General features: G+C 37.5%; 1 protein-coding gene across 3 annotated transcripts in view; it reads left to right on the top strand.

Annotated features, from left to right (window-relative positions):
• Nucleotides 1-868: 868 nt before the first annotated feature.
• SCP2 (sterol carrier protein 2) overlaps nt 869-27,259 on the top strand; it is a 179,753-nt gene continuing 153,362 nt past the window's right edge. For 2 of the 3 annotated variants that reach the window (XM_070468148.1, XM_070468149.1), the window contains exons 1-5: nt 904-1,059; nt 4,463-4,520; nt 9,591-9,662; nt 14,207-14,338; nt 15,574-15,638. In XM_070468148.1, the coding sequence (XP_070324249.1) occupies nt 991-1,059; nt 4,463-4,520; nt 9,591-9,662; nt 14,207-14,338; nt 15,574-15,638 (396 nt within the window). In that variant the 5' untranslated portion in view covers nt 904-990. Of the gene's footprint in view, nt 1,060-4,462; nt 4,521-9,590; nt 9,663-14,206; nt 14,339-15,573; nt 15,639-27,259 lie in introns of all 3 variants that reach the window. The other variant, XM_020871474.2, reaches the window with a different exon arrangement.

Raw genomic sequence — 27,259 nt, 5'->3', positions numbered from 1 at the left:
AAAAATCATCCCCTAAATATATAATATATCCACAACATACCTACATATATATTCCTTGTACCAAGTGCTAAAGACTTTGCTTCTATCACTTCGCTTAATCCTCACAAGACAAAAGGTCACACAGTGGACCTTCCTGGTGGCACAGAGGATAAGAATCCGTCTGCCAATGCAGGGGACACGGGTTCGCTCAAATCCCCGGTCTGGGAAGATCCCACAAGCCCCTGAACAATTAAGCCCCAGGTCGCCACACTACTGAAGCTGGGGCATCCAGAGCCTGTGCTCCCCAACAAGAGAAGCCACAACAGTGAGAAGCCTGCGTAGGGCAAGGAAGACTAGCCGCTGCTCCTTACAACTAGAGAAAGTGCGCCAAGCAAGGGACATCCAGCAAAGCCAAAGATACATAAATAGTGAACAAACCATATTATAAGCACTAAAAAAAAATAAGTCACACAGCTAGTGACAGGACTTTGATTTTATTTTAGACATTCATATAATAAAATCCGTCCCCCCTCCCCCGTATTGTATCTCTTCTAACTACTACGACCGATAGGATACAGATCAACTCCCAACATTTCTAAATTTTTCCTCAGGCTACCCTTTCGTGAATCTGGTCTTCTCCCTCAATCTCAGGCCTTGCTGCAGGCCACAATCGCCCTCAGCATAGAGAACCTAAACCTGAAGGACTGGTACTATGCTATAGAGCCTTTTTCAAGGGCTGAAAGGGACGGAGTTTCCAACCAACCGGTGAATTCTCGCCTTGAACTTTGTCCACTTAAGTACTCTAGCCCTTTCCTCCCTTCATCGAGAGCGCGTCCCCGGTGTCTCCGCGCACGCGCACGTGACCAGTTCTGCCCGCCCCGCCCCTAGCCCGCCTCCTGTCGCGTCCCTAACCCCAGAGCTCTGGGGGAGCTGCGGCTTCAGGCTGCGCCAACCTCAGACCTGCAAGCTCTACGTCCGCTGCGCCCGCCTGTGCCCACAGTGGTTCGAACAATGTCTTTGTCCGCTTCACAGTCTCTGCTCCGGAACCGGGTGTTTGTGGTGGGGGTTGGGATGACCAAGGTAAACAGAGCCGTGGGTCCCCGGAGGTGGGCTCCCTGCTCCGCTCAGCCTGGGTGAGGCCGCGGGAGCCCTGAGTGACCGGGAAACGGGGGTTGGGGGTGGGGTGTCAGGACTTGACGCCGTCCGTCTGTCTGCCCTTCCTACCGGAGGGCGCCACTGGCTTCCCACCGCCCAGCTCGGCTCCTTGTCTGTGAGGAATCAGAGTTGATGGGTTATGATGTTGATGTCTCTGCGGAATCATAATGTCGCAGCGTTGTTCTGAGGCTATATTTTCCTCCTTCTTCCCTTTTCTTCCTGGGGCGCAGTTTGTGAAGAAGACCTCAAGGTGACCCAAACTCCGCACCTCCTTAGAATATGGGTGGAATCCTAAGTTGTGTGGACTTGTAACTGAGGCAAGGTTTGCCCCATACCCAAAAGGAAAGCAGGTCGTGACTGTCGCCAGCCCTGCACTTCCGGGAATGCTCCGTGTTGGATCCCCTGTCAGTTCCAAGTGCAGAGTAGAAATCTTAGTGATGTTCAGCGTCTTGGCATAGGTGGCAGGTTTTCTGCATCCTCCGAGCTTTGCGTTTCTCACATGGTACTCTGCTTGGTACTCAGGAGGCCAGAGGCAGCTACAATCTCATTTCTTGACATGCTCACTACGTGTATGCTCCAGTGATGCCAAAGTACTGATAGTTTCGTCCCAAACCTTTTTATGCCTCTGTTGCCTTGCTTTCTGTTGTTTTCTCTCCTTAAGACCATTTGTCTTCACTTGGTTAACTTGCTTGCATTTTTAGAAGATCAATTCAGATCTTCTAGGAGAAGTTCTGATTCTCCTGACTGTCCCATAGAACCCTGTACTTAACCTCTGTCTTAGTACTTTATATTTTATTCTGAAATTCTGTTTATATGTCTATATTCTTCTTTTGCATATAGCCATCTCCCAGGTTAATTAATTGCTATACCTCTAGCACTTTGAAAATGCCTTGTGCCTGAAGAGCTCAGTAAGTGTTAGTTGAACACTATTAAATGGATATGCTTTGTGACAGAGAGTTCCCATGGGAAGTTCTCTTTCTATGAAAACAGCCTTAAACTTTTAAGGTCCTGCTGTGTGTTTCATAGACAGCTATGTGTGGCAGAAAGGGCAAGGAAAATCTAGGGGATCTTTTTATAAGAGTAGTAATCCCATTCCTTTTAAAAATATTTATTTATTTGGCTGTGTCAGGTCTTATTTGCAGCACACAGGATCTTTAGTTGTGGTATGTTATATCTAGCTCCCCAGCCAGGGATCAACCCAGGGCCTCCTGCCTTGGAAGCTCAGATTCTCAGCTACTAGACCACCAGGGAATACCTTAAAAAAAATTTAAAAGACTCCAGAGAAAAGTCAGATTATCACTCTACTCAAAGGGCAAGATTTTAGTAGCAAGATTATGAAAAGTTCATTGATATTCTTTTAAGTTCAACATTGCTTTTAGCCTGTCAGCAACTCCCACTTATTACATTTTAGTCTAGTATTAAAAAAGAATATCCACAATTATCTTAAAAGGCTATTAAAGTCCTCCTCCCTTTTCTAACCACATATCTGTGTGAGGTCAGATTTGCTTCCATAGACTTCAACCTAAAAAATAATGCCAAAGGTTGAATGATGAATCAGCTGTGTCAGATGTAAGAATTCACCTGCCTCTGATGAAACCAGATATTAAAGAGAATTGCTGAAGTGCAAAACAATGCCCCTCATCAATTTTTCTTGGGGGGAATATAATAATTTTTAATAAAATTATTTATGCTAACATGTAATGGGTTTTTTTTTTGAGTGAATTGTTATTTTAAATGTCCTGTTATATCTGCTAATAGGGCAAATATTGGTAACTATAATCTTCATGATCAAAGTTCTGGCATCTTCAGTGGTTTTTAGGAATGTAAACCCATCTTGAGACTGAAAAGTTTTGAGAATTACTGGTTCTAATTATTGAGTACTAAGAACTGCTAACAACACAAAGAGAGAAAATCATATGTTTCCGGATGAAAGAGTAGACCACTACTGATAGTTTTGCCAAAGAGATAGACTGAACCTGCAAGATTCTGGATCCTGCTGCCAATCTGTGGGACAGAGAATAGAGGAACAGGTTGAACTGCATGATTATGCGATTTACAAAGTCCAGAGTGTGGGATACTATAGTCCCAGCAGTCTGGGTTTTTTAACATGTGTGTTGAGAGGAAAAAAATGTAGTGGAGGGGAACCTGTAAATTAAAGGAGAATTTAAAGACCCATAATTTTTTTTTAAAGGCAAGGCTGAAATAGAGGGTCCAAGACACTTGGGTGATAGAACTATGAAATACTACAAGGAAGCAATTATTATAAGGATCAGGATAATAATTTGGGGGTGAGGCAGGGCTGAGGTAAGGGACAGCGTGTTTAGAAGAGTGTGTGGAATGGCAGGGAAAGCTCTGTTTTTTAGTTTGCGTGGTTGTTGTCAAAGATAAAGTAGACACTAGGTAAAGTGTTAGGGCAGATTTTAATCAAAAGTATGCTATTGCAAGAGTAAGTATATACACATGTGAGTAGAGAAGAGGAGTCAGAGAAGCTTGAATAGAATTTGGTGAAGGAGAGAATCTTTGTCGATGATTACAAGAGTGTTTGCTTAAACATTAGAAAATGAGGCAGTTAACTCCAGGAAAAACAAAGCAAAGCAAATTGCTCAATGCAGCACATATAATCATAATATACAACCTGGTCCAATAATAAGCACCATTGTCCTAATAAGGTAAGCACTATATACTGGTTTAATTTAAAACTTGTGTTTCCACTGTATAAGGAGGATGGAGAACTGTAAGTATATGTGAGGTGGTCTAAGAGACCTAATTCTCATTGTCACTTATTGGAGACTATGATATAATTTCTTAAATTGTTAAGTCAAGAAATAATAGTATCAGAATATTTAGAAATGTGACATTTTATAAAAGAAATAACTAAAAGGATTGAAAATGGATGTTTTGGGAGCAAGTAAGGCTAGTGAGTGGAGGGTAACAGATTGCTGTTTTTATTATAGGCTTTAGGGTAGGTTTTTATTTATTTTTTGTATTAACTGTGGACTTTCCTTTTCTTTCATTTACCTAGCTCCTACTCATCCTTAAATACCTTATTTAAATAAATATCAGTTCCTCTGGGAAGCCATTCTAGTCTGCTGAGCCTGGGTAGTTGTCTCTCCCAAATCATTCTGTACTTAGGACCCTGTTGCGTAATTGCCTGTCTTCTGTTAAATAAGTTCCCTGCCGGTACAAACTGTTTGTTATCAGAGTACAGCAACACTGATAGGCACTCAGTTTGTTTTTGTTTAAATGACTAGATGAATGTATTTCTGTGGTTCTCTCTTGTGAGAGACTGTAACCATACTGTTTCCTTTTTTATCTTCTGTATTTCTAGTTCACAAAGCCTGGAGTGGAGAATGCAAGAGACTACCCTGACTTGGCAAAGGAAGCAGGTAAAATAGAACATTTAGATCTTTGAACATTGTAGTTTATTATGTGGTCTGTCTTGATTGTGGAGCAGCCTTGCAACCTTCACAGGAAGCTTTTTCAGGGCTAAGCAGTCTAAACTTAGGTATCAGTTGTTTAAGGGAAATTCTGGCTTCCAGAGATCAAATTGTCAACATTCAATGGATCATAGAGATCCATTCCAAGCAAAGGAATTCCAGGAGAACATCCACTTCTGCATCATTGACTACGTCAAAGCCTTTGACTGTGTGAATCACAACAAACTGGAAAATTCTTCAAGAGATGGGAATGTCAGACCACCTTACCTATCTCCTGAGAAACCTGTATGCAGGTCAAGAAGCAACAGTTAGCACCTTACATGGAACAACGGACTGGTTCAAATTGGGAAGGAGCTTGACAAGGCTATTTATTGTCACCCTGTTTATTTAACTTATATGCAGAATATATCATGGGAAATGCCAGGCTGAATGAATCATAAGCTGAAGTCAACACTGCCAGGAGAAATAACCACCTCATATATGCAGATGATACCACTCTAATGGCAGAAAACGAAGAGGAACTAATACATGTAAATCCATGGCTGATTCATGTCAATGTATGATGAAAACCACTACAATCTTGTAAAGTAATTAGCCTCCAACTAATAAAAATAAATGAAAAAAAAGGAACTAAAGAGCCTCTTGATGAGGGTGAAAGAGGTGAGTGAAAAAGCTGGCTTAAAACTCAGCATTCAAAAACTAAGATCAAGGAATCCGATCCCATCACTTCATGGCAAATAGAAGGGGAAAAAGTACAAGCAGTGACAGATTTTATTTTCTTGGGCTCCAAAAATCACTGCGGATGGTCACTGCAGCCATGGAATCAAAAGACGCTTGCTCCTTGGAAGGAAAGCTGTGACAACTGTAGACAGCATGTTAAAAAGCAGAGACATTGCTTTGCTGACAAAGGTCTGTATAGACAAAGCTATGGTTTTTTCCAGTAGTCATATATGGATGTGAGTGTGAGACCATAAAGAAGGCTCAGCGCTGAAGAATCGGTGTTTTCAAATTGTGGTGCTGGAGAAGACTCTTGAGAGTCCCTTGGGACAGCAAGGAGCTCAAACCAGTCAATCCTAAAATAAATCAACCCTGAATGTTCATTGGAAGGACTGATGCGAAGCTCCAAAACTTTGGCCACCTGATATGAAGGGCTGACTCATTGGAAAAGACCCTGATGCTGGGAAAGACGGAAGGCAAACGGAGAAGAGGGCGGCAGAGGATGAGATGGTTAGATAGCATCACTGACTCAAGGGACATGAATTTGAGCAAACTCCGGGAGATAGTGAGGGACAGGGAATCCTGGCATAGTGCAGCCCATGGGGTCACAGAGTCCGACGTGATTTAGCGACTGAACAACAAAGGCTTCCCACACATGGAGAACTTGGAAACTTCGTGGTCCCATGAAGTTGTTTAGGAACAGTCCTTCTCCTGTGAAGCCTTCCCCTTCCTCCTTTCCCTGTCAGATTGTTGCCAGGCAACCCAGAAAAGATTATTGTCATTTTTCATTAAACACTCCCTGTCTCTCCAAGTGCCATGTGTACTCAGTGTTCATAAATTAGATTTCATTTCAACTCCATTATACAGCTCTGTGTTTACTATACAGGGAATCAGAGCATCTCTGTCCCCCAGAAGGAAGTTCGTGAGATTTGATTAGCTGATGTTGATTCTCTAGGTGTACAATATTCATTCAGTGTTTATCGTTTGGTTGTTAAATCTTCTCCTCTTGACTGTTGTCTCCAAACAGCTTCTACTTTTCTTTGAAATAGGAAATGCTTTAATCAATTTTTCTGTGTATTTTTTGTTCTATTTCTTTGTTAGTTAAAAGTGGTTACTATAATAATATATGGGTAGAATATTTTGATTATAAGATGGTAATGTTGAGATGAAGTTATTAAGTTTGGATTTACCTCTGGAATTGTCTAATAACAAGAAATTCAGCTTGATTGCCTCTGTTTACTGATTACAATTTTCTTCTTTTACAGACATTATTAGGAAAATGAACTCAATTAAAAAAAAGGAATATTATGTAGAATATACTTTTAAAACTTAGCTTTGTTTTTATAAAACCCCTTGGTTCCAACTGTGAGAAGTGAGAGGGAGGTGAGAAAGTGCAAAAGGGTGACTCTGTTCACATATCTCATGTAGTTCTAGGTGAGTATGTTCACCTTCAGCCTACATCAGTCGTGTTTAGTTGAACATGTATCTAAGCATGACTTGGTGGGGAAGCCTCTGAGATACTATAAATGATTTCGTACTCAGCCCTCTGGACTTAACTTGTCAGCTGTGGTCCTGAGGCAAGAGAATTGGTTTAACGGAAGTCTTACCCTCTAATTCTCCAAACTGGTTTTAGGAGGGGGTTCTGCTACCTTCCCTGCCCTCATTATTTCCTAAATGCATAGTGTGGAGGGAAGCACGACCAGCAGAATTGTGTCCTGTCACATTATTTACAGACTTCTTACTCTTTACACAGTCCTGCCGGTCTTCTTTCCCTCAGAGAAAGGTTAGGAATCCCTCTGCAGCTAAATGCAAAGTGGTAAAGCAACACCATGTAACTCTCTGAAACTGTTTCAAATATTAATAGTTACTTCTGTGCTTCCTTTGTTTTCTAATCCCTTTAACATTTTTATTTAATGATGATTTAAATCTGAAAATATATGAAGACAACCTGGTGTTAGGAGAAAATGTTCAACAAATATTAAGGAGTGCATCCCGGGCACTTGGAAAGATTCAGTCAAAGTCTGGTGTACAGATATCAGAGCCTTTGCCCTCTAGTGTAGAAAATAAGGCAAGTTCCCATACATGGTGAATAGACCATGGGAGGTGCAAGATGCTTTGGCCACTTAGAGGAGGGTCAGAGCACAGGCTCAAACTTATACCTTTTCACCATAACTCATTCTCTGCTACTAATTATAAGAGCAATGCATGTTATTTATTGGAACATAGAAATATATAATAATGAAAACAAAATTTGTAACCCAGGCCTTGCTACTGTTAACATCTTGGTGTGTTCTCTTTTAATATTTTTTTTTCTATGGCTCTCTGGGATCTTATTCTAAATGCAGTTTTGTATCATGATTTCTATTATTATAAGCTTTTCTCCTGTCACTTAAAACTGAAAAAAATTAAATTTACATGTTTCTTTGTATATTTATGCTATAATTAAAAATTTTTAAAAATTGTTTATTTTTAATTAAAGGATAATTGCTTTACAGTGTTGTTGGTTTCTGTCACACATCAGCATGAATCAGCCATAGGTATACACATGTCCCCTCCCTCTTGAACTTCCCTTCCCCCTCCATTCTATCCCACCTGGCTAGGTTGTCACAGAATACCAGGCTGAACTTCCTGTGCTATATGGCAGCTTCCCGTTAGCTCTCTGTGTTACACACAGTACGTACATGTTTCAATACTACTCTCCATTCGTCTGACCCTCTCCTTCCCCCACTGTGCCCAGAAGTCTACTCTCTGTGTTTGGGTCTCTATTCCTGTCCTGCAAATAGGTTTGTCAGTAGCATTTTTCTAAATTCCATATATATACACATTTATACACTATATTTGTTTTTCTGACTTACTTCACTCTGTATAACAGTATGCTGTCATTTTTGTTGTATATTTGCTTTACAGCTTTTTGATATTTTAGAAGAATTATAGTGAACATCTTGCTGAACACACATATTTGTTCTCATCACTGGTTATTTTTGAAGACAAAGCCTAGAAGTAGACTCATTGGAGCAATGAATGTAAACAGTTTTATCAGTCTTGTCAGATTATTTTTCTGACCATTATTAGTTTTACTGGGAACATATGAAAATGCTCTTTTTTTTTTTTGCTCATACATTAAACAGGAAAAGAAAACTGGTCTGACTAAACCAATCCCATGGTCAATCATACATATATCCTCTTAAGTTAAAAAATCTTTAAAGTGATACATTCATTTGGTTAGAACACACACACACAAACAAACACACATACACACAGATGGTTTTATACTTCCCAGACCTCTTCTGGGGCAACTTCTTTTAACTGTCCTGGCTTTAGTTCTGGTGGTTATCTCCCTATCTCTAAATACTCTTTCTACCACAGTTATTCTCATTTTTGATTTGTCAGTTTTTGATACCTGTTTGCTTTTCACTATGGTAGATGAGGATTTAGGTCAACATTTTCTCTAGCTTCCACTCTCCTCTTAGTTTATTTTCATAATTTTTCTCAATTCCTCCAGTGGTCATTTCTACACCTTTGTGTAGCTTCCTTGAAGCTTCTTTTCTTGTTCCATAGACAGTCATCTCTTGATCCTGGTTTTGTAAGATGACCATATGAGTGCTCCCACAGTCCCCCTCCTCAGCACTGACATTCTATCCTATTTTGCCCTCTAGATGAGTGATAGAGCGACAGAAACGAGTAAGATACCTTGCCATTAAGGGGCTTTAAGACTCTTGGGGTTTAATGTATTTATAGTTAGGTGTACAGTTAGAATAGGAAATGTTAAATATCAGAAAGGTGGTGTGAAAAAGTGTTACAATAGCTTAGAGGAAGAAATGATCACTTAAAAAAATTAATTTATTTTTTATTGAAGGATAATTGCTTTACAGAATTTTGCTGTTTTCTGTCAAATCTCAACATGAATCAGCCATAGGTATACATATATACCCTCCCTCTTGAAGCTCCCTCCAAATGATAACTTTTGTAAGGTAAGATAACTTCTGAAAGGCTGAGATGATTTGATGAAGGATTTTCATTTGAATTGATCCCTGGGTTGGGAAGATCCCCTGGAGGAGGAAATGGCAAGCCACTCCAGATTATCGCCTGGAAAATCCCATAGACAAGTGTTGGGAGGATCCTGGCGGGCTATATAGTACATGGGGTCACAGAGAGTCGGACACAAACCGCAACTGAACAAACTAGAGTTAGAGAGCGACTAAACAGCAACAACACTCTAGAGTTAGATTTACTCTGGGAAAACTCTAAACTTATTTTTACTCATTTAAAGCGCTATGTGATAAAACTTTTTTGTTTTTATAGGCCAGAAGGCTTTAGCGGATGCACAGATCCCTTATTCTGCAGTGGAGCAGGCATGTATTGGCTATGTTTATGGTACGTGGAGACTATATATTCTAAAAGTTGTTCACCTAAGTCTGTCATCAACTACATAAACAATTCAGAGGAATTTGTGAATTTTAACCCTCAAAACTCAGAATTCAGGGTCTTATTTTCATTATTTTTAGAATTTCCTTATGTGTCAGCCTGGTTTAGTACACACATATATTTTGCCATTATTGTGTTGCCAATAAAGAGGACAAATTTAAAACACTTATCTTTAAAAAAGAAAAAATTACTCATGTAAAAATTACTACCATGAAAAAGTAATTATTTTTCAGATGAGAAATTTTTGTTCTTTGTTGTCTTTAAATTTGTTTTTATTGATTTTTGTGTCTAATAAAATGTTTTTCATATTTTTTTTTCTGATTAGAAAACTTTTTTTTCTGATTAGAAAAATGTTGCATGTAAAAGCACAAGAAAAAAATAAGTTACCTATAATCTCATTATCCATATGTTATTACCATTAATTTTTTGGTGTAAATCCTTCAGTGAGTATGAATGCATGTGAATGCATTATGAATGAATTATGTATATACACATAATTGCCTTTTAAATTTAGGTCCTAGTTACATACATTTTGGTGACCTGTTTTTCTCATTTTTGTGTATCCAGTTTTTCCCATGTGGTTCAGTTTTCTTTCACATTATTAACATTTTTCAGTTTTTTTTTCTGGAATAGATTAAATATTCACATGGTATAAAAATACAAGAAAAAGGTGGATGGTTATATAGTGGAAAGTTTCACTCTGAATCCTGTCTCCTTGTCTGTGGTTCCCTTTGCTGATGATTTCACTCATTTCTTCTTCTTTTTTTAATTGAAGTGTATTTGATTTAAAATATTGTGTTAGTTTGACATGTACAGGAAGGTGGTTCAGTTACATATATATATTTTCAGATTATTTTACTTTATAGGTTATTATAGATGTTGAATATTGTTCCCTATGTTACACAGTAAATACTTGTTACTTACCTATTTTGTGTATAGTAGTGCCATGTACATTAATTTTTAATCTACCTTTTCATAGATAATTTATGCATATAAAAGTAAATGTATGAGAGTGTATAAATACCCCTCCCTTTCTTTTGTTGGACACATGGTAGCGTCAATACATACTATTTTGTATTTTACTTTTTTTTTTAAACTTAGTAGTTCTTCGTGACTATTCCAGTTATTTCATAAAGAGTTTCCTTGGTCTCTTTTAATGATAGCATAGTGTTCCATTGAATAGATATATCATGATTTGTTTAATCGACCCTCTTTTAATAGCCATTTAGAATATTCTTAGGCTTTTTACACATTTTAAATTATTTCATGATATGCTAGTCTTGAGGATATACTACAGTTTATTTAGCAGTAGAAATGATATCGTATTTGTTGACATTTTAAATTATTTAGTTATAAAAGAATATAGTAAGCATTCCTGTAGATGATCTTTATGTGTATCTGTGATTACTTTTTTGAGATTTCAAGGTATCAAGAGAGTTCTTTTTTTTTTTTTTTTTTGGATGGATATCTTTCTATTTATTTATTCAAGAGAATTCTTACAGGGAAATTTACTAGTTCAAAGAGATGCACAGTGTATTTATGAATAGGAGGTCCTGAATCTTGCTGTTTCTTTGAAGACTTCTAGAGCATCTGTATCTTCAGGTGTTTCCATCATGCTGCTCCAGCTTGTCTGCCTTGGTGGCCATGTTACTTGGGAAAGAGAATCAAATGCGCATTCCACTTGGATTATTATTTTTCTGGAATACCCTGGCATGCAGAATCTTTTAACTTTTTGAAATTTTGATATGAAGAGAAAAATCAAGGCCTTTTGATCAGTTAGTTTTAACAGATTTATTCAGTTCAGTTCCGTTTAGTCGCTCAGTTGTGTTCGACTCTTTGTGATACCATGGGCTGCAGCATGCCAGGCCTCCCTGTCCATCACCAACTCTCGGAGTTTACTCAAACTCATGACCATTGAGTCGGTGATGCCATCCAACCATCTCATCCTCTGTCGTCCCCTTCTCCTCCCGCCTTCAATCTTTCCCAGCATCGGGGTCTTTTCCAGTGAGTCAGTTCTTCGCATCAGGTGGCCAAAGTATTAGAGTTTCAGCTTTAGCATCAGTCCTTCCAATGCATATTCAGGACTGATTTCCTTTAGGATGGACTGGTTGGATCTCCTTGCAGTCCAAGGGACTCTCAAGAGTCTTCTCCAACAACACAGTTCAAAAGCATCAATTCTTCAGTGCTCAGCTTTCTTTATGGTCCAACTCTGACATCCATGCATGACTACCAGAAAAGTCATAGCTTTGACTAGATAGACCTTTGCTGGCAAGGTAATGTCTGTGCTTTTTAATATGCTGTCTAGGTTGGTCATAACATTTCTTCCAAGGAGCAAGCGTCTTTTAATTTCATGGCTGCAGTCACCATCTGCAGTGATTTAGGAGCCCAAGAAAATAAAGTCTGTCACTGTTTCCATTGCTTCCCCATCTATTTGCCATGAAGTGATGGGACCAGATACCATCATCTTAGTTTTCTGAATGTTGCATTTTAAGCCAGCTTTTTCACTTTCCTCTTTCTCTTTCATCAAGAGGCTCTTTAGTTCCTCTTTGCTTTCTACCATAAGGGTGTCATCTGCATTTCTGAGGTATTTCTCCTGGCAATCTTGATTCCAGCTTGTTCTTCATCCAGCCCAGCATTTCTTGTGATGTACTGTGCATATAAATTAAATAAGCAGGAAGACAGCATACACCCTTGATGTACTCCTTTCCCGATTTGGAACCAATCTGTTGTTCCATGTCCAGTTCTAACTGTTGTTACTTGACTTGCATACAGATTTCTCAGGAGGCAGGTCAGGTGGTCTGGTATTCCCATCTCTTTCAGAATTTTCCACAGTTTGTTGTGATCCACACAGTCAAAGACTTTGGCATAATCAGTAAAGCAGAAGTAGATGTTTTTTCTGGAACTCTCTTGCTTTTTCGATGATCCAGCGGATGTTGGCAATTTGATCTCTGGTTCCTCTGCCTTTTCTAAATCCAGATTGAAGCATCTGGAAGTTCACAGTTCACATACTGTTGAAGCCTGACTTGGAGAATTTTGTGCATTACTTTGCTAGCGTGTGAGATGAGTGCAATGTGCGGTAGCGTGAGCATTCTTTGGCATTGCCTTTCTTTGGGATTGGAATGAAAACTGACCTTTTCCAATCCTGTGGCCACTGTGAGTTTTCCAAGTTTGCTGGCATATTGAGTGCAGCACTTTCACAGCATCATCTTTTAGGATTTGAAATAGCTCAACTGGAATTCCATCACATCCACCAGCTTTGTTTGTAGTGATGCTTTCTAAGGCCCACTTGACTTCACATTCCAGGATGTCTGGCTCTAGGTGAGTGATCATACCATCATGATTATTTGGGCCATGAAGATCTTTTTTGTATAGTTCTTCTGTGTATTCTTGCCACCTCTTCTTAATATAATATGCTTCTGTTAGGTCCTTACCATTTCTGTCCTTTATTGAGCCCATCTTTGCATGAAATGTTCCCTTGGTATCTCTAATTTTCTTCAAGAGATCTCTTGTCTTTCTCATTCTGTTGTTTTCCTCTATTTCTTTGCACTGATCACTGAGGAATGCTTTCTTATCTCTCCTTGCTATTCTTTGGAACTCTGCATTCAAATGGGTCTAATCTTTCCTTTTCTCCTTTGCCTTTTGCTTCTCTTCTTTTCACAGCTGTTTGTAAGGTGTCCTCAGGCAACCATTTTGCCTTTTTGCATTTCTTTTTCTTGGGGATGGTCTTGATCACTGCCTCCTGTACAATGTAACGAACCTCTGTCCATAGTTCTTCATGTACTCTGTCTGTCAGATCTAATCCCTTGAATCTATTAGTCACTTCCACTGTGTAATCATAAGGGATTTGATTTAGGTCATACCTGTATGGCCTAGTGGTTTTTCCTACTTTCTTCAATTTCAGTCTGAATTTGGCAATAAGGAGTTCATGATCTGAGCTGTAGTCAGCTCCTGGATTTGTTTTTGCTTACTGTATAGAGCTTCTTCATCTTTGGTGGCAAAAGAATATCATCAGTCTGATTTCGGTAATAACCAGCTGGTGAAGTCCATGTGTAGAGTCTTCTCTTGTGTTTTTGGAAGACAGTGTTATGACCAGTGCATTCTCTTGGCAAAACTCTATTAGCGTTTGCCCTGCTTCATTCTGTACTCCAAGGCCAAATTTGCCTGATACTCCAGGGATTTATGTCTGATAATATACATGAAATATTGCTTCCTTTATCATGTAACCCTACCCAGATTGAGTTGTTTGCTATTACTTGGTCATTTCTCTACTTTCCTACCTCTGTGTTATGTAAATAAAGTGCATATATATATTGTGTTTTGAGAATTTTTGTATTTGCAGAATAAGTGATGCTTCATGCTGAAACTGTTTCTGAATAAGATGTCCATGTTTTATGTTAGACAAAGGCATAATACTAGAAAAATATAATGTATTATATTGCTTTGCAGCTCCATAATTCTCATGTTGCATAGATAATTTTCTTTTTTCTATGTAGGTGACTCTACCAGTGGGCAGAGGGCTATCTATCATGGTTTGGGACTGACTGGAATTCCTATAATCAACGTCAACAATAACTGTTCTACTGGCTCAACTGCTTTGTTTGTGGCCCGGCAACTGGTTCAGGGTGGTGAGAAGTGCCTATTTGTCTAGTGTACTTAAATAGATGTGGGGTTATTGCCTTTCTTTTATGATGTCTCCATACAACCGTCAGAGAGATTGCTTTTTAATGTATTTTTTTAAAATAAAAATTTTATTGATATATACTTTATATAGCACAAAAGTGTAGAATTCAGTGTCTTTAGTATGTTCCCAGGTTTATGCAACTGTCAGCACTGTTTAATCTTAGAACATTTGTATCACCTGCAGAAGAGAGCTGTACCTATTAGCGGTCACTTCCCATTTCTCCCTCCCCACAACCCTTGGCAACCACTAATTTACTTTCTGTCTCTATGGATTTATATATTCTGAACATTATATAAATGGAATCATATATTATATGACCTTTTATGGCTTTTTTCACTTACCAGAATATTTTCACAGTTTGTTCATGTTTTAGCGTGTATCAGTATTACATTCTTTTTTGTGGCCAAATAGTAATCCATTGTATGAATATACCACATTTTGTTTACCCATTTATTAGTTGATGTACACTGTGCTATTTCTACTTTTTGGCTATTGTGAATAACCCTGCTATAAGCATTTATGTACAACTTTTTTGTGGCCATATGTTTTCAGTTCTCTTGGGTATATATCATAGTCTGTATTTCCAAATGTTCTAGGCTCCTTCATTAGGCCTTTTATTCTTTCTTCTGATTGTTGATTAACTTGGTGTTTTAATTGTTGGAGCTTTATAATGTCTCACTGTTGGATACTAGTAGCCCTTGTGCCCCCTACCTTGGTTTTTTTTTTTCTTTTTTTAAAGAAAAATTTTGGCAGTCCTGCTTGTTTTGCTGTTCATTTGAACTTTAACATCATTTTTAGATGCCCCCTCTTTCCAAAAATAGTTCTGTTGAGATTTTGATCAAGATTCTTTAAAATTTTTTTAAATTTTATTTAATGTTTAAAAATTCACAATTAGCTATTTGTATTTGTTCTTCACTGGAACATATTTCCACATTAATAAAAAGTTTTATTAACACTCAAAATCAAAGGAAGAAGTATATACTTTATTGATTTTTCCTCGTATCTAGAGGTGTATAAGAATTTTCTCTGTGATTTTTCACTTACTACAAATTTTATAGGACTACACTATGTTTTTACATTTTGTGTACATCAACATAATTGTTTAAATAGAAGTGTTTAAGTGTATTTTATTCGAGTCAAGAAATTTAATTTTTCAAGATAATTACATTTTCTTTCAAGGTCTGGCAGATTGTGTCTTGGCTCTTGGGTTTGAGAAGATGGAAAAGGGACCCCTTGCACTAAGCGTGAGTCTCATTTATTTTTGTTTTGGAATTGTTATAACACTATGAGAAAACTTTGCCCTTCTGACTGCCATAAATAGAGCTCGCAAAAGCTGAAAAATGAGATTATATATGTATGTATGCACATGTGCTGAGTCACTCAGTTGTGTCCAAGTTTTTGCAACCCCATGAATTGTAGCCTGCCTGTCAGGCTCCTTTGTCTGTGGAATTTTCCAGGCAAGAATACTGGAGTGGCTTGCCACTTTCTCCTCCAGGGAATCTTCCTGACCCAGAGATCGAACCCTCATCTCCTGGGTTTTCTGCATTGGCAGGTGGATTCTTACTGTGCCACCTGAGAAGACCATATGTATGCAAAGATCCTGGTAATTTAGACAGTAAAGAATCTTAATTTTGCTCAACACCTTTATTTTGTGAAACTTATGTTCAGACAGGTTAGATGATTGAATCTGAGATGGACCTGTGTATTTAATTTGAAACATTCAAATTTTATTCATTCATTGAAAAATTAATTCCATTCAACAGACTGAAGAGTGTCAATAAAGTTTGGGACTTCTGTTTTCTTTTTTTTTTTTTTCCTGGAACTTCTGTTTTCCATAATGGGAAGTCAGGTTTTTAAATCATTTCTCCTAATGATCACAACTGAAATATTTGAATGGAATAGAAATAAGATACCCTGAAGACACTGAAGAACTAACAGGAGAGGAACTGCAGGTGTATGCTAGAAAATTAAGATCAGCATTAGAAGTTGTTTTTGCCTCAGAGGCCTTTGATCAGGAAGCCTTGAGCTTCCATTTTGGTGGCCCCCTAGGATGAAGGGGAAAGTAGTCGAAGCTCAGGTGCTCCGAAGATTAGAAGTTTAATACCCACTCTCCACATTTAACTGGGTGGACTCTGTAGGGGTAAACCTTTTAGGTAAGGGTGAACACAAAGTAAAACTTCCCCCCTCCCCTACATCCTCTTTTCCCCACCTTCAGGAGATTACAGGGAGAATTGCCTTGGTAGTGAGCAGAGCAAGGGAGAAGAAAAGAGGACAAAATAACCAGAAAACCTTTCAATGAGAATTAAGAAACCAAAGGCTATTTTCATGTGGGACTGCTGCCAAAATGCTCATTTACCTGGGTGGTGAAAGAAACATCAGGCTATGAATTGAGTCTGGACTTAGGCTCAGTCGGTAAAGAATCCGCCTGCAGTGTGCTAGACCTGGCTTCAATCCCTGTGTTGGGAAGATCCCCTGGAGGAGGGCATGACAACCCACTCCAGTATTCTTGCCTGGAGAATCCCCATGGACTGAGGAGCTTGGTGGGTTACAGTCCATGTGGTCGCACGGAGTTGGACACAACTGAGCAACAGAAGTACAGCACAGCACATGAATTGAGTCTAAATTGGTTCCAGGTTGGTACCAATTACTTTCTACCATTAAGTTGCACTTAACAGAAGCAACTGCAAATTTTCTTGTGGAGGAAAGTATCTTTCTTCTAGGCTTTGAGAACTCTTCAAGTAAGTTTTCAAGGACCTGCAATTAAAGCTAACCTCGTTAAAGAATCGAGGCACCATATTTGAGGACCAGGAGAAAGAAGGAGGAGTAAAAAGTGATCTCTGCAGACCTCTAAAGCTAGATACATTGGATACAGATTTAGGCATACTTACTATGTTTAAAAAAAGACAAGCTTGAAAATACCTCAGGGGTATAAGAAACTACAAAAAGGGATATTGTAGGCTTTGGAAAAATACCAAATATGATTTACAGAATAAAAATGAAATATTTAAAATTGAAAATTCAAAAGATAGGTTTAATAGCCAATTATACATGATTAAAAGAGAATTTCTAGTGAAACGGGACTAGAAGTAATTATTTAGAGTACACTATAGAAAGAAAAAAGATTGAAAATAGGCGGGAACTTATGATATATGGAGAGCACTGTGATGTTATAATAAATGGGTAATTGGAATTAATCGGGAGAAGTGGTGAGAGAGAAAATAGGGCATAGGCATTTTGTCTATCTTTTCAGAAAATTAGCTGTTAGTTTCATTTATCTTTTAAATTTTATTTTCAGCCTCTCTTTCATTTATTTCCTCTCTAATCTTTGTTATTTTCTTCCTTCTAATGATTTTAGGCTTTGATTATTCTTTTTTTCTAGTTTCTTTAGTGAAAAGTTAAGTTGTTTATTTGATATCTTTCTTGTTCTTAATGTAAGCGTTGTTATGAATATCCCTCTTAGGACTGCTTTTACGGCATCCCACAAATTTTGATGTATTGTATTTCCATTTTTGTTTGTCTCAGGGTACTTTATGATTTCTTTGACTTATTGGTTGTACAGTAGCATGTTGTTTAATATCCACATATTTGAATTTTATAGTTTTCTTCTTGTAATTGCTTTCTGCTTTTAAACCACAGTGGTTGGAAAAGATGCTTTCTATGATTTCAGTCTTAAATTTATTAAGATTTGTTTGTGGCCTAACATATGATCTATCCTGGAGAACATTTTCCGTGTATGCTTGAGAAGAATGTATATTCTGTTGAGTTTGAACAGAATGTTCTGCAAGTCTCTGCTAAGTCTATGTGGTATAGTATCTTATTTAAGGCTGGTGTTTCCTTATTGATTTTCTGTCTAAATGATCTGTTTATTGATGAAAGTTGAGTATTAAAATCTCCTACTATTATTGTATTGTTATCTATTTCCCTCTTTAGATCTGTTAATATTTGCTTTATGTATTTAGGTGCTGCTATGTTGGGTGCACAAATATTTACAAATGTTATACCCTCTTGTTGTGCTGACTCATTTATCATTGTATAATGACCTTCTTCCTACTCGATGGGCATGAGTTTGAGTAAACTCCGGGAGTTTGTGATGGACAGGGAGGCCTGGCATGCTGCGATTCATGGGGTCACAAAGAGTAAGACGTGACTGAGTGACTGAACTGAACTGAACTGAATGACCTTCTTTGTCTCTTAGTACAGTCTTTGTCCTAAAGTCTATTTTGTCTGATGTAAGTACAGTCAACCCTTGAACAATACAAGTTTAAATTGCATGGGTCCACTTTTATGTGGATTATTTTCCAGTAGCAAATACTACAAGTACTACAGTTGGTTGAATTTACTGATGTGGAACCAAAGATATGGAAGAGCCATGGATATGGAGGAATTGTACATATAAATTATATATTATATGCAGACTGTAGATTATGTGCAGCTTTTCAACTGCATGGAGGGTCAGTGCCCTGACACTCATGTTGTTCAAAGTTCATCAGTATATATCTACTGTAGCTTGGTTTTGGTTTACAGTTGCATGGAATATCATTTCCTATCCCTTCACTTTTAGTCAGTGTGTATCCTTAATCTCAAGTGAGTCTCTTACAGGTTGCATATAGTTAGGTGTTTTTTAAAAATCTGTTATTAACTGTGTGTCTTTTGATTGGAGAATTTAGTCCATTTACATTTAAGGTATTATTGTTAAGTATAGACTTACTGCCATTTTGTTAATAGTTTTCTGGTTATTTTGTAGGGTATGGGTATTATTTGAAGGCAAAGGACACTAATCTATAGATTGAAATTCCAGTGACTCCGAAGTAGAATAAATAAAAAGAAACTCATACACAGACATGTCACAGTGAACTGCAGAACAAAAGAAAAAAAAGCAATACAAAAGCAAAGAGAATAGTGGGGTTTAATATCTTTGTTTTTGGGCCACACTGCATGGCTTGTGGTATCTTAGTTCTCCAACCAAAGATTGAACTTCGGTCATCAGCAGTAAAACACAGATTCCTAACCACTGGACTGCTAGGGAATTCTCTTTTAGTATCTTCTTTGTATGGAGACTATTAGTACAACACAGGTTATAGACATTTGTTTTGTGTATCTATGGATATTGAGTTTGGACTCATTAGCTTTAGAATAATTTTACCTTCTATTTGTGAAAAAGTAATTAGAAACTTGTTAAATGAGTGTTTTAAGCAATTTGAAGCAACTTGTAAATGAATTTTTTGACAATTTAAAGACTAAGGGTCTATAAGTTTGGTTATTGACATCATTTTAAAGAGTTATATTTTAGTTAAGAGTTTCCTTGGTGGCTCAGTGGTAAAGAATCTGCCTGCTAATGTAGGAATGCTAGTTCAATCCCTGGTACAGGAAGATCCCCTGGAGAAGGAAATGGCAATTCACTTCGGTATTCTTCCCTGGGAATCCCACAGACAGAGCCTGGTGGGCTACAGTCCTTGAGGTCACAAAGGGTCGGATATGACTTCGCGACACCCACCCACCACGATTTTAGTTAAACCATAGTCTCTTGATCTTAAAAGTAGTCTTAATTTTAGTAATCATTTTGGTAATGGTTTTCTACTTTTTAGTTTTGTTTCTCCAGTGTTAAGTGTATAATTTCTTATATATATATATATTTCTTATATATGTATGTGTGTGTGTGTGTATATATATATATATATATATATATATATATATATATATGTATTTTCCCCAAGAGGGGAGTTGTTTCTTTAATTATATACTTGATGATTCTTTAAAATATGAATATCTAGGAATTGATCTCTCTGGTAAATTCAAATTTCCCTATAGAAGGTGCTACAATATAAAAATAGAATCTTTGTTAGAAAATGAGTTAAAGATTTAGCCTTTCACTTGGGATTATATTGTTACCTAATGCATGAGATCAATCTCATTCAATTTTCTGTGTTCGAACATTAAAGGACCTCTACCCCATATTAATTTAAATTGATCTCTTAGAATCAAAGGAGTGGCTGGAACATCACAGGCCCTCCAATCAACAGAGGCTATTTCCCATTTTCCCTTAGAGAGCATTTTAAGAAAATGGTTTAAGCTAAGTTGGGTCTTAAATATAATTAAGGTATAGTAACAATTTTTTTTTGTTTTTGGTGGTGTGGTGTAGGTTTTGGGATGTTAGTTCCCCAACCAGGGAACGAACCCAGGCCCTTGGCAGTGAAAATGTGGAGTCCTAACCACTGGACCGAGAGGGAATTCCCTAAAATTGCTATATAATAAATAAGAATAATAATAAAATGAAGGTAATTAATGATTTCCCTGGAGGAGGAAATGGCAACCAACTCAAGTATTCTTACCTGGAGAATTCCATGGACAGAGAAGCCTGCAGGCTACAGTCCATGGGGTCGCAAAAAACCGGACACAACCAAGCACATACACACACAATTAAAGATCAAGGAAGACAAGTTGTTTCTGGTTATGGGATAAAACATCATAAGCCAAGTCATGAATGTTGGAACGAATATAGTATGCTCAGGGGACAGTTTGAAAAACTGGATTGCAGGGTGGCAACAAGAAAAGATGCAAAATAAGATGGTTAGGTGATTGGCTAACAGAGGTACTTAATATTTATGTCACATGATAAATAGATGTTTTTCTTTCATAGTTAATGGTAGGTACCTTGATAACTTTTATTAAAATTAGAAAATAGTAAAATTCATCCACAGTCCAGTAATTTTTAAAAAGTATATGTGTTAAAAGTCATTTTCTGGGACTTCCCTGCTGGCCCAGTGGTTAAGACTCTGAGCTCCCAATGCAGGGGGCCCAGGTTCGATACCTGGTCAGGGAACTAGATCCCACATGCTGCAACTAAGACCTGGTGCAGCCAAATAAATGAATAAATATTAAAAAAAAAGTCATTTTCTGCTTGTTTAATATTGTTCAAAAATATATATGTTAAAAGTAATTTTCTGCTTGTTTAATCCTGTTCTTCAGAGGTAACCAGTGTATTTATATGTCCTTTCTTTTTTCCATATTTATACAGATATCTAAATATATTCACATACTATACTACACACATATACATATTAACAATGTTAAAAAATATCTGACATGTATGTGAAGAAGATAGAAAATTTTATACATATTGCTTTTTCACATTACAAATGGACAGCTTTCCTGGTTTGAACATATTGATCAACTTCCTTATTTTTTATTATATTTTTAAATTGAAGGATAATTGCTTCACAGAATTTTGTTGTTTTTTGTCAGACATCATATGAATGACAAACTTCCTTATTTTTTAACAGCTGCCTAGTGTCGCTTTTCATGGCTATAAAGTTTTCAATTGATCTCTTCTGCTTTTCTGGTTACATGGTTTACTTTTAATTTTATATGTGTTTTGTTTTTTGTTTTGCTGTTACAGTGCTCCAGTCAGCATTCTTGTACGTAATATCTTAACTTTCTCAAGCAGTTCTGTCTTTTTTTTAATCCTTTTTGTCCCTCCCACTATCCTCAAGCTAGTATTTCTGTAGGACAGAAATAATTTAGACAATGTTTTAGTTAGAGGTGGCCCTGAAGATTTGTACCCGTGAAGTGAAACCGTGAAGCCCAGAGTGAAGTAATTACCCGATGCCGTAGGGTCAAGTTAGCAGTTAGTGATACAACTGAGACCAGGTCTTTTGATCCAAATGTGCTTAGCTGAAATTGATGCCTACTGGCTTGTACCAGCTTGCAAGATCTGATTATGCATGCCTTTTTTTTTTCTATCTTTGCTTTCAGTGACATCATGCTAGCATATTCAAATTGGTCACTGCAGGATTATTTACACCCCCAAAATCGACAAATGCTATCAGTAAGACCTCCTTCATCCAACATGAGCCTTTTAAATATTTACTAGGAAACCACTAATTTAAATCTACCATCTTTCTACTTGTTTTCTTTTGTTCAATATCTTCTTTATTCTTTTTTTCCTCTTCGTCTTCTTTTCTGTTCATCGAGAATTCTTTCTAATTTTATTTTGTCAGTTTTATGTTCGTATTAACTATACCTCTGGAGCTTTGCTTTTAGTGGTTTCTTTAGGGTTTACATTCATCTTTAACTTATTCACAAACCCCCTTGAAGTAATGTTATGACTCTCACTATAGTATGTTACGTGAATCTTACGAAGTGTTTTTTTGGTTGCCTCTTCCTAGAAGCACATTTTACTATACATGTTATAAGCCCCACATCAGTTACTGATTTTGTCTTAAATAGTCAATTGTTTTTAATTTTAATTAAAAAAAATTTTGTTTATAGCTGCACTGGGTCTTCGTTGCTGCATGTGGACTTTCTGTAGTTGCAGAGAGCGGGGGCTACTCTGTAGTATGTGGGCTTCTCATTGCAGAGACTTCTCTTGTTGCAGAGCATGGACTCTAGAGCCCAGGTTCAGTGGTTGCGGTACCTGGGCCCAGTTACCCCAAGGCACGTGGAATCCTCCCAGACCAGGAATCAAACCCCCGTTCCCTGCATTGGCAGGCAAATTCTCAGCCACTGGACCATCAGGAAAGTCCCTCATCAATTGTTTTTTGAAAGAATTCTTAAAGTAAAAAAAGAACCCTTATATTTTTTCCACATGTTTATCATTTTCAGTGCTCCTTATTCCTTTATTATTGATCCAGAATTTCCTTTAGGATTATTTTCCTTCTGCCTGAAGAATCTGCTTTACCATTTCATATAGTATTGATTTGCTGGTGATATATTCTCTCAATGTCTGTATGTTCTACTAGGTCTTTATTTACCTTTTTTTTTTTTGAAAGATATATTTGCTGAATACAGAATTCTCTGTCAGCTTTACTTTTTCTTGGTTCACTGTCATTTTGGCTTTCATTGTTTTCAATTTAAAGTCTGTTTTCATTCTTATTTTTTGTTCGCCTATACTTAATGTATATTTTACTTTGGTTACTTTTAGTATTTTTCTTTCTCACTGGTTTAGAACAGTTTTATTATGATGTACCTTGGTGTAGTTTTATCATGTTTTGTGTTATTGGGGTTTGTTGAGGCTCTTGGCTATGTGAGTTATAGTTTTCATCAGATTTGAAAATTTTTCATCCATTATGGCTTAAAATATTTTTTCCTTACTTTTGTGTCTCTCCATCTTCTCTTTTCCTGACCCCAATTATAATATCTCTAAACTTCTTGATTGTTGTTCCACAATTCACTGATCTTGTTCATTTTTTTCGAGTTTTTTTTCCTCCTCATGTTTTAATTTGTTACTTGCTCAGGTTTGCTAATCTGTGCCGCATTGTTTAATCTGTTAATTTCACTGAGTTTACTTTTCAGACAATGTATATTTTATCTCTAAAAAATTTTTGACTCTTTTTTGTATCTTCCATATTTTTCTTTGTCATGTTCATGCTTTCTTCTACCTTCTTGAACAAGTGGAGTATGTTTATAGTAATACTGCAGGAAAGGGACCCCTTCCAGGGGCCAAGAGTGGGCTCTTGTCTAACACTTGGAAATGAATTATCTGAGGAGACATACCTGTTGACAAAGCAATAAAACTTTATTGGGAAGGGGTGCCCAGGTATAGAGCAGTAGGGTAAAGGAACCCAGGAGAACTGCTCTGCCATGTGGCTTGCAGTCTCAAGTTTTATGGTGATGGGATTAGTTTCCGGGTTGTCTTTGGTCTATTCTTCTGACTCAGAGTCTTTCCTGGTGGTGCTCGCATTGGTCAGTCAAGATGGATGCCAGTGAAAAGGATTCTGGGAGGTGGTCAGACACGTGGTATCTCCTTTTGACTTTTCCTAAACTCTTCCGGCTAGTGGTGGCTTATTAGTTCTGTGTTCCTTACCAGGACCTCCTGTCATAAAATAACTCACACAAATGGTTACTGTGGTGCCTGGCCAGAGTGGGCGGTTTCAGTCAGTGTGCTTCCCCTAACAGTAATTGTTTTAGTGGAGTTTATTTATAGTAATTCTTTAACATTAAAACAATTTTGTCATCTGTATAATTTCTATTGATTGATTAATCCACTCTTTACAAGTTGTACTCTTCATTTCATTGCATGCCTCATAACTTGTGATTGAATGTTAGACATTATGAATTTTACTTTGTTGGGTGTTAATGGAATTTTTATATTCCATTAACAATTTAGGAGTTTGTTCTGGAAATAGTTGTTTTTTAGAAGTGGTTTGATCCATTTGAGATTTGCTTTTATGTTTTGTTAGGCAGAATTCAGAACAGTCATTATTATTCCAAGGCTGAACTGATGCTGCTATTCAAGCAGTAACCTCAGGATTCCATTGATGCTCTTTGTGTTAGGAGATCTTTCCATTGTGGTTTTGAGAATAAAACTATTCCTGGCCCTATGGGAACATTGGGAATTATTGTGCCTGCTCCTTTTCAGTGACTCTTTCCCTGGTTTTAGTAGTTTCCTCATATTCATGTGTTGATTAGATTCACTAAATACTCAAAGGGAGCTCTCTTCAGATTTTCAGAGAGCTCTCCCTCTGTCCTCTCCATTACTCTTCTCTGTTAGTTCTTTCAGAGATCCCTGTACTAGGCTTTATGTTGTCCATTGTTTGAAAACAGTCACTTTGTATATTTTGCTCAGGTTTTTATTTTTATTTTTTTGCTCAGGTTTTTAAATGTTTAAGATAGAAGGATAAATTTGGTTTCTGTAGTCCATCATGGCTAGAAGCAGAAGTGTATATGATTGTTTCCATTAACATTCCTTTGAACATAGATATGAACATTTTCCGTATTAAAATTTTTTTTTTTTAGATTTCTTTTGACAGAAAAACTTTCCACTGGTGGAAATCCAAACATAATTTTATATACTTATTTTAAAGATTTCTGTGTTCACAGATTCCACGGGACCCATTTATCAACTCAGTTTATCTTTATCCTTTGTATTGGCAAGTTGCTGATCATATCTAACTAACTAATTTTCCTTGTGTAAGCCTATTCTTTCTTAATCTTATTTTTTATATTTATTCGTTTGTTTCGCTGCACCGGGTCTTAGACTCTGGACACAGGATCTTTGATCTTCATTATGGTGTGTGGGCTCGTTTCGTTAAGGCATGTGGGGTTTAGTTCCCTGACTAGGGGTTGTTGACTAAAAAGATGCATGATATGAGAGTTTTGAGTTAAGTTTTATTTGGGGCAAAATCAGGACTGCAGCCCAGGAGAGGGGGTACCTCAGATAGCTCTGAGAGACTGCTCCAAAGAGGCAGTCGGACAAGGTCAATATATGATTTCGGTGAAGTGGGAGTTCAATGCAGCCAAGTGCTTGCTTTACAAAAGGTTTTCTGCTGGTCAGGAGGAGCTGATGTCACCCTGAAGGGATTTAGTGCTTTTCTAGATATGAAGAGATGCACAGATTGGGATCATCTGAAAAGATCTAACTATCTAAACATCTGTTCTACCAGGTTCCCTGGAGCACAGAGTGCCTCACTCCACCCTGACCTCCCTCTAGGGGAGGTGTTAAAGGTCGACAGATGCAGCAGCATAGGTTCAATCTCCAGAGACAGATGGCAAATGCCTTGTCATTGTCGTTCAGTTGCTGGCAAATGCTTTTGGCAAGTTCCAGTTTGTTGTTGACAGGATGAAAGTTGGCCCCCCTGCATTGGGAGTGTGGAGTCTTAGCCTCTAGACCACCAGAGAAGTCCCTCTTAATCTTTTTTTTTGAGTTTTTTTAAATTGGAGAATTGGGACGATCCCCTGGAGACAGGCATGGCAACCCAGTCCAGTATTCTTGCCTGAAGAATTCCATGGACAGAGGAGCCTGGCAGGCTATAGTCCATGGGATCACAAAGAGTTGGCCACGACTGAGCCACTAACACACACAATTAGATTATAACGTTTCGCCAATCGCTGCTGTATAGCAAAGTGACTCAGTTATGCACATATATACACTCTGTTTTACGTTATCTTCCGTTATGACTGATCACAGGATGTGAATATAGTTCTCTGTGCCATACATTAGGATCTTGTTATAAACGTAACCTCTGCCAACCCCAAACTCCCAGTCCGTCCCTCTCCCTCTCCCGTCCCCTTTGGCAACCACAAGTCTGTTCTCTAGTTCTTTGAATCTGTTTCTGTTTTGTAGATAGGTTCATTGCACCCTATTTTTGATTCCACATATAAGTGGAATTGTAGTATTTGTCTTTTCTTTCTGATTTATCTCTGTTGGTATGATAATCTGTAGTTACATCCATGTTGCTGCTGCAAATAGCATTATTTCACACATTTTTTGTGGCTGAGCAGTATTCCATTGTACATATGTACCACATCTTCTTTATTCATTCATCTTTTGATGGACATGAGGTCATTTTGAACAATGCTGCTATGAACATAGTAGTGCATGTATCTGTTTGAATTATAGTTTTGTCTGGGTATATTCCCAGTAGTGGAATTGCTGGATTATATGGTAGTTCTGTTCTTAGTTTTCTGAGACTCCTCCATAGTGTTTTTCACAGTGGCTGTACCAACTTACATCTTCACCAACAGGGGATAGGTATGAGGGTACCCTTTTCTTCACAGCCTCTTCAGAATTTGTTATTTGTAGACTTTTTAATAATGGCCATTCTGACCAGTGTGAGGTGGTACCTCATTGTAGTTTTGATTTGCATTTCTCTAATAATTAATGGTGTTATTACTAATTATTAGTAATAATTAGTAATTATTAATAATTACTTAGTAAGTAGACATGAAAAGATGTCTTTTCATATGTCTATTTAATCTTTTCATAGCATTTGCTTTAGAACCTCTTTGTGGACCTAATTAATTAATTTCATTCAACAGTTATTTATGGAATCTTAACTATATAGCAGGGCATATGCTAGGCACTGGATACATATACAGAAGTTTATGAAGAATTCATATGTTCTGGGTGTTCATAGTCTGGTAGGGA

The sequence above is a fragment of the Odocoileus virginianus genome, chromosome 5 (assembly GCF_023699985.2).
Source record: "Odocoileus virginianus isolate 20LAN1187 ecotype Illinois chromosome 5, Ovbor_1.2, whole genome shotgun sequence".
In the NCBI taxonomy this organism is placed as follows: domain Eukaryota; kingdom Metazoa; phylum Chordata; class Mammalia; order Artiodactyla; family Cervidae; genus Odocoileus; species Odocoileus virginianus.
This window is presented reverse-complemented; position numbering and strand designations above follow the sequence as displayed.